Here is an 8,547-nt window from a genome sequence, read left to right as displayed (position 1 = left end):
TATATATATATATTATTATATTCGTTTCAGCCATGCAGTTGCGGTCATGCTGGAGCACGAACAATTCGTATAGCTTTTTTATTTCCTTTAAGGAGAAACCTACTGTTTTCAGAAGTGATTATCATATCCTTTAAGTTGTTGGCTACTATTTCTTGCAGATCGAACGGCTGTGTCTCAGCTATGTTATATCAAATCTAGCATGATCTCAGACGTGATTATTCTATCTCTTTCCTTCTCAAAATCTTCCATGGAGTACACTATTTAATGTACTGTTCGATAATACGGGAAAATATGATCAACGTGACTTTTCGCTGCCATTTTCAGCAAGTTGAAACAATCGTATATGCTCTAATGAAACCCTAACCAACTCCATTCAAAATGATTAGGAAACGTTTTTCTTTTCTGCTCTAGGCACAAGGCCCGAAATTTAGGGGGAGGTGGACAGTGAATTAGATCGACCATAGTACGCAACTAGTACTTAATATATCAACCCCGAAAGGAACAATGGCAAAGTCGACCTCGGCGGAATTTGAACTCAGAACACAAAGACAGACGAAATACCTATTTCTTTACTACCCACAAGGAGCTAACACAGAAGGGACAAATAAGGACAGACAAACGGATTAAGTCGATTACATCGACCCCAGTGCGTAACTGGTACTTATTTAATCGACCCCGAAAGGATGAAAGGCAAAGACGACCTCGGCAGAATTTGAACTCAGAACGTAACGGCAGACAAAATACCGCTAAACATTTCGTCCGGCGTGCTTAACGTTTCTGCCAGCTCGACAACTTTAAGGAAACGTAATTGATGCGTACATATTACCATAATTATAATAATAATGGTTTCCAATTTTGGCACAAGGCCAGCAATTTCGGGGAGGGGATAAGTTAATTACATCGATCTTAGTATCAACTGGTGCTTGTTTTCATCGACCCCGAAAGGATGAAAGGTAAAATTAACCTCGGCAGAATTTGAACTCAGAACACGAAGACGAACGAAATACCGATTAGCATTTTGCCAGACGTACTAACGATTCTGCCAGCTCGCCTTCATAATAACAATAATCCTTTCTATTGTAGGAACCAGGCCAGAAATTTGCGGGAAGGAGATAATCGATTACATCTACCCCAGTGTTACACTAGTACTTATTTCATTGACCCCGAAAGGATGAAAGCAATGTTGACCTCGGCGGAATTTGAACTCCGAACGTGAACACGGACGAAATGCCGCTTTCATAATAATAATAATAATAATAATAATAATCCTTTCTACTATAGGCACCATCCCTGAAATATTCTTTTCTACTCTAGGCACAAGGCCCGAAATTTTTGGGGAGGGGACCAGTCGATTAGATCGACCCCAGTACGCAACTGGTACTTAATTTATCGACCCCCGAAAGGACGAAAGGTAAAGTCAATTTCAGCGGAATTTGAACTCAGACCAAGCCTGAAATATTGGAGGAGGGGGCTAGTCGATTCTGTCGACCCTAGTGTGTAAGTGGTACTTATGTCATCAACCCCAAAGGGATAAAAGGTTAAAATCAACCTCAGCAGAAATTGAACTCGCAACGTGAAGACGGACGAAATGCCACTAAGCATTTTGCCATGCGTGCTAACGATTCTGCCAAGCTTGCTGCCTTCATAATAATAATAATACTTTCTACTATAGGCACAAGGCCTGCAATTTGGGGGAAGGGATTAAGTCGACCACTCGATTTTAGTGCTTAACTGGTACTTATTTAATCGACCCCGAAAGGATGAAAGACAAAGTCGACCTTAGCGGAATTTGAACTCAGAACGTAGCGACAGGTGAAATACCTATTTCTTTACTACCCACAAGGGTCTAAACACAGAGGGGACAAACAAGGACAGACAAACGGATTAAGTCGATTATATCGACCCCAGTGCGTAACTGGTACTTAATTTATCGACCTCGAAAGAATGAAAGGCAAAGTCGACCTCGGCGGAATTTGAACTCAGAACGTAACGGCAGACGAAATACTGCTAAACATTTCGCCCGGCGTGATAACGTTTCTGCCAGCTCGCTGCCTTAATAATAATAATAATAATAATAATAATAATTTTGGCACAAGGCCAATAATTTCGGGGGAGGAGGTAAGTAATTATATTTTATCGAACCCCAAAGAGGGCAAAGTTGACCTCGGCGGAATAATATTAATAATCATTATTGTATATCATTTTGGAAACCCTAAATGTTTGACCGTTGCGAAGAAATAAAAGGGTTAATGGTAACTAAAATATTGATAATTATAATTTCGCGGATGTCAGGCAAATCGATCATCAAAGGCGCTTCAACTATGACCACCTATTTTTCTTTCTTTTCTTTTTTTCCACGGTAAAGTGAATCTAGGACTGTACCATAAAATATGTCAGTTTTTTTTCCTTTCTTTTTATAAGGTGACAGGATATTATTTGAATGGCTGCTATTTCGACACAACAGACTCGTTACTTTTTACTTATTTAATTGGTGGTTTTAATGTTAAAATCTTGGCTTACTAGGAAACAAAATATTAGTTAGTCATAACTGATTTGTAATATTCTATCGACCATCAGTGTATGTGTATTATACACATGTACGGAGTTAAAAGATAAGGGTCGCTCACTATAAATAAAACGAACACTGATCGCACAAGGTACATACTTGGAGTACAAAAACTACTGTCAACAAAATTATAATGCGAATGTATGTGTATGTGTGGTTGATAGAATTATACAATCAATAAGAAGAAACAAAGCGTACTCGATATGTAATAGAGTTTTATAGTTTTATCATTATTCATTGAAAACTAAAAACTTCACTACAAGTCATGTTTCGAATTTTGAATTATATACATACATATATACATACATAGATATATATATATCCATACACACACACTTAACCACCCTTCCATATATATATATATATATATATATATATATATACACACACACACACATTAAAATCGATTTTGATGGAAACAAAAGCTAAGAAACAGAAACTTAAGACTATCTTTTACAATTTTTTAAATATAATTTTACACCTCTGCTCCTCCCTCGCCAAAATAATCGACTCGAAGACAATGTACCTACACAACTACTTGACCTACAAGAAATAGCAACCGAATCGATATTAAAACGAAACCATTGTCGTCTTAATAAACGGAAGTAGACAAAATATATTTCTTTACTACCCACAAGGGGCTAAACACAGAGTGGACAAACAAACGGATTAAGTCGATTACATCGACTCCAGTGCGTAACTGGTACTTAATTTATCGACCCCGAAAGGATGAAAGGCAAAGTCGACCTCGCCTTTCATCCTTTCGGGGTCGATAAATTAAGTACCAGTTACGCACTGGAGTCGATGTAATCGACTTAATCCGTTTGTTTGTCCACTCTGTGTTTAGCCCCTTGTGGGTAGTAAAGAAATATATTTTGTCTACTTCCGTTGGTCCTAGGTGCCCTACGTCGAAAAATAGGTTGGGGTGGTCACAGCTGGATAGAAGTACGCATTGGATACTGTGGTCCTAACTGCACTGAGCTTATAAAGAAAAAAGGCAGCGGTGTGGGGTTACGGGTGGAATACGTTTCTTTAAAGGTCTGCTAGATCAGGGACTGATGGTGGGAGGGGCGGGGGTTTGGGGAAATGAAGGCCTGAGGTGCTAAACAACGAAACAAGATTAAAAATTTGAACAAAATGTTTGTGTGTATGTGTGCATGTGTTCGTGTATGTATAAATGCGTATGTATGCGTGTGTACATGTGCACGTGTATGTGTGCGTATGTATATATATATATGTGTGTGTGTGTGTGTATGTATATATATATTATATATATTTGTGTATGTATATATATATTTATATATATTTATGAGTATGTATATATTTATATGTGAGTATGTATATATTTATATGTATGTATATATATATTTATATATATTTATGAGTATGTATATATTTATATGTATGTATATATATTTATATATATTATGAGTATGTATATATTTATATGTATATATAGATATTTATATATATATTTATGTGTATATATATATATATATATATATATACATACACATGTATGGATGGACGTGTGTACATGTGTATATATGCTTGACTATATATAAATGTGCATGTATAAATATATATATGTGTGTGTGTGTGTGTGTGTGTGTGTGTGTGTGTGAAAAATATGTAAAAACGTATAAACATATGTAAAATATATTCATACACACACACCTATGTATTGAATGTGGGTGTAACAATGGCAGAGAGAGAGAGAAGAAGAAAAGCTAAAATAGAAACCGGCAAGTTGTCTTTAAAGCACACAATCATTTCATACTCACACTTATAAAACATGAGCAGTAACAATACAGCTACTGACACAAAATAAGGGATCGATTTATAAACGAACCCATCTAATAAACTAAGCCCTCATTTTCTGGCCACTCATTATTGTTATTGGTCATATTGTTTAGCCCCAGGTAAGTCGTGATATAGCAGACCTATGATCAACAGAATCCTAACCGTGACCAGCCTGTATCTTTTCTTTTCTAAGTGAAGGGAATTCAGGGTCACATCATCTAACGTGTCCCATTTTTAAGGGGGTACATCACCACTTTCAAGACCCGTAGTTAGAGTCCCTCGTTAAACCCCGATTGAGTAGAACTATACACACACACACACACACACACACACACATATATATATATATATATACACACACATGATAAAAGGAGTTTTGTGTCTCTGTGAGACGGTATATTTTCAGAGATATTATTTCTAGCAGAAGCTGAAAACTTCACAAATCGTTAATCCGTGATTTTCATTACCGATATGTATACATGTGTATAAATGTGTGAGTGAGAGAGTGTGTATGTTTATGTGAATATATAGTTGCCTAAGTGTACATGCATGTATATATGTGTACGTATGTGTGTTTGCATATATAAATACTTAAATGTGAGTGTGTAAGTGTATGTATGTATGTATGTATAAGTGCGCATGACTGTATGTGTAATTGTGAGTGTGAGTGCGTGTGTATAAATGTGCATGTGTGAGTGTATGTGCGTGTGTATGAGTGTGAGTGTATGTGGTTGTGTTTATGAGTGTGTATATATGTACGTGTGTATGTATGTGTGTGTTTACGAGTGTGTATATATGTACGTGTGTATGTATGAATGTATATGTGTGTGTATGTATGTGTCCATGAAAGACCAGAGAGGAGTGTGTATAGAAAGTGTATATATAGAGAGACAGATGAGGGTAGATAGAGATACAGACGACATGGCTAGATAAATAGATAGAAAAATAGATAAGTCTAAGCTGTTAACTTCGGCTGCAACACCTGAACACAACTAACATACTTTATATTGTTCAGTTTGTCAAATGAAGCATTTTAATATCCATAATTTTTTTCTTTCAAATAATATTCGGTTTAATTAAGAAAATATATAAACAAAAATATAAGTATCTTTCAATCAAACGTGTGCGTAAAAAAAAGTCTCTTCGCATCTTTTTAGCTAATATTTCTAATTATTTTTCTAATTATTTCTAATATTTTAATAATTCTGACCAGTAGTTTAAAAAAAAAAAAAAGAGAGATACTCAATTTAATTAAGAAAAGATATAAAACAAAATAACAAGCATCGTTCAGTCAAACGTGTCGAGTGCGTGAAAAAAAAAGTCTCTTAGCATCTTTTTAGATGGGTTTTTTTTTTTTACAAGGCGAAACTTAAAAGTATTACAGCACAACTATTATTTTATTTATTCTGTTATGAATATTCGGTCCCTAATAAATAAATTTCAATCAATTTGTTACATTAAAAATGTCCCCTTTTACACGTAAATTAAAGGTTTGTGTCATCAGGTCTTAAGGTCTGTTGATAGACATTAAGAGTCAGTGAGAGAGAGGGAGTGAGGGGGGTGGGCAGCTGTAATAAATGAACGGAACTTACCGTAAAAACTATAGGGAGCAGGTCCTCTTCCCAAGGCTCCACCAACGTTCATATAGTAAATATAAGTCCACAAAAAGGCCAGGCATGGACCTAGCCTAATCTGGCCTAGCATAGTTAGTCATTTCCTTGGCCAGTAAAGCCAGACAAATCAAGCACAAAGGCGTTGAAAGGAGGAGAAAGCTTGTAAAGCCGACATTGTCAATCGAGTGTACACAACAAACATTGCCGCCGCAGCTTACGGTTGGTCGTCACTATGGAATAGCAGTTTGTAGTAAATCGAGTTATGGAAGCAACGAAGTGCTATAACGTTATAGTTATTATATTAGACGGGGTTTTTGTTGTTGATGTTATTTTTTTCTCTACTATTTCTTTTATTTATTTTGTTATACCCTTTTATAACACTTCATTTACTTATTTTTCCCTCATTGGATTGTGGCCATGCTGGAGCACTGATTTGAAGGCTCGATTAAATCAATTCTACTATTTTATTTTAGGTTTGGTATTTATTCTATCTGTCGGATTTGCTGAACCGTTAAGTTACGGAAACGTAAACAACCGTCTACTGATTATGCATGTACACATATTCATACAGACGCAAGTATACACACGCACATATGCATAAGCACATGCACACACATATATATATATATATATAATGTGTGTACATATATATGTGTGATGATGGTGTGTGTATGTGGCGTGCGGGGAGGTTGGGGGGTTTGTAGAGTCTTCGTCAATTAAATCACCTCATAAGTCATTAGTCATTTGTCAACTCGACGCTATAGTAGAAGTCAAATAACTCAGGTACCACCGCTCAGTAGGACTGAACTTGAAACGACTTCTTAACCACAAAGTCAAGCTTTTTTGTTTAGGTATGGGTGAACTCTGATCGAGCACACAAATGATCATATATATTCCAGCCGTGACCATTCCGACTATGAGTGTCTATGACTTCATTATCTAACGTCATTCCCTTTTTTTCTTTTTTTCTTTGTTTTGGCTGGGAGGTGATAAAGTGGAATACTTGGCTGCTATTTTCAGCTAATCGGAATACCACGTCGAGGCTCTCTGTGATCATATATATTCCAGCCGTGACCATTCCGACTATGAGTGTCTATGACTTCATTCCTAACGTCATTCCCTTTTTTTCTTTTTTCTTTTTTTTTGGCGGGGAGGTGATAAAGTGGAATATTTGGCTGCCATTTTTAGCTAATCGGAATACCACGTCAAGGCTCTCTCAGTGATGTAGTTACAATAAGTACAACATAGAGAAACCCTTGAGTTTCCCGCCCATCCTCGGGCTCCCAAACTTATTGAAGCTTATACAGGCAGACCCAAATTGCCGCCTCCATAAACATATACCTCCCACCCTCGCTCCCACCCTAACTATGCTACTAACTATTCTCTTCAAGTAGAGAATTTTATAGGGGTACATAATTTTGTTGTTTAACCCCAGGCCAGACCTGATTGAACAAGCTTATGATACAAAGATGTTCTGGCCTTGGTCATCACGTTTTATATATTGGAATCACTTTTTTCCATTATGTCCTTCCTTATTTTAAGAGAAGAGGGTATGGTTTGGGAAATATTTTGTATGACTTTTCCTGAAAATCGAGCAACTGGATTGAGAGAGAAGTTTCCTTGTTGTTTTGTACTGGTATACAGTATATATATCTTTTAATTGTTTCAATTTAAGTAACTGCGGCCATGCTGGAGCACCGCCTTGAAGAATTTTTAGTCGAATGAATTCCCCTCAGTTTGTTTTTTAAAACTAGTTCTTCTATCGAATACTTTTGCCGAACCGCTAAATTACGGAGATATAAACACACCAATACCGGTTTTCAAGCGGGGTGGGAGACAGACAAAACACACACACATACATAATACATACATACATACAAATAATGCAGTCGCCATTATTTCATTCCATATCGGCCGCCTCTGATGAACGAAGGGTTACATAATCAGATTGTTACGTAACACTCCGTTCAATCTCTGCCGCGAAAATGATTCGTAAAATCGGCCTAATGGATATATAATACTGCATGCTTCAGATAATATATATATATATATATATATATATATATATATATATGGATCAAACTGTTTTGATCCATACATGTAACTTCCAATAACGTTGAGTGCCCTTCTGTCGGTTGTCCACCCACTCGTGTGTGTATATATATATATATATATATATATATATATATATATATCCGCGACAAAAAAAAAACGAAGAACAAACACAAGAAAAAAAAAACAGGAAGGACGTGGTAATGCAAAGTATTAGCAGACGCTCAGGGAAGGAAAGAAAGGTGGTTTTACGTTTCGAGCAAAGCTCTTCATCATAAACAGGAGAGGGCTTCTTTCAATTTCCGTCTAACAAATCCTCTCACAAACTTCTATAGTAGAAGACACTTGCCCAAGGAACTATGCAATGGGACTGAACCCGGAACCATGTGGTTGGGAAGTAAACTTCTTAGCACACAACCCTGACCTGAATAATATTGGTGCTTAGACTCAGGCCAGCCCTTAAAGTGTAAACTATGATCAGAGGCATTCCAACCATGGCCTTCTTATTTTTAG

General features: G+C 36.5%; 1 protein-coding gene across 2 annotated transcripts in view; it reads right to left on the bottom strand.

Moving 5' to 3' along the window:
- Nucleotides 1-6,186, bottom strand: part of LOC115216534 (disintegrin and metalloproteinase domain-containing protein unc-71-like) — a 377,864-nt gene extending 371,678 nt beyond the window's left edge. For both annotated transcript variants that reach the window (XM_029785987.2, XM_036506564.1), the window contains exon 1: nt 5,962-6,186. In XM_029785987.2, coding sequence (XP_029641847.1) covers nt 5,962-6,073 — 112 coding nt within the window. In that variant the 5' untranslated portion in view covers nt 6,074-6,186. The remainder of the gene's footprint in view (nt 1-5,961) is intronic.
- Between the last annotated feature and the right edge of the window lie 2,361 nt (nt 6,187-8,547).

This window comes from Octopus sinensis, linkage group LG10 (genome assembly GCF_006345805.1).
Source record: "Octopus sinensis linkage group LG10, ASM634580v1, whole genome shotgun sequence".
NCBI classification, from domain to species: Eukaryota; Metazoa; Mollusca; class Cephalopoda; order Octopoda; family Octopodidae; genus Octopus; species Octopus sinensis.
Note: the sequence above shows the minus strand (reverse complement) of the source record. Positions and strands in the feature narration are given on the sequence as shown.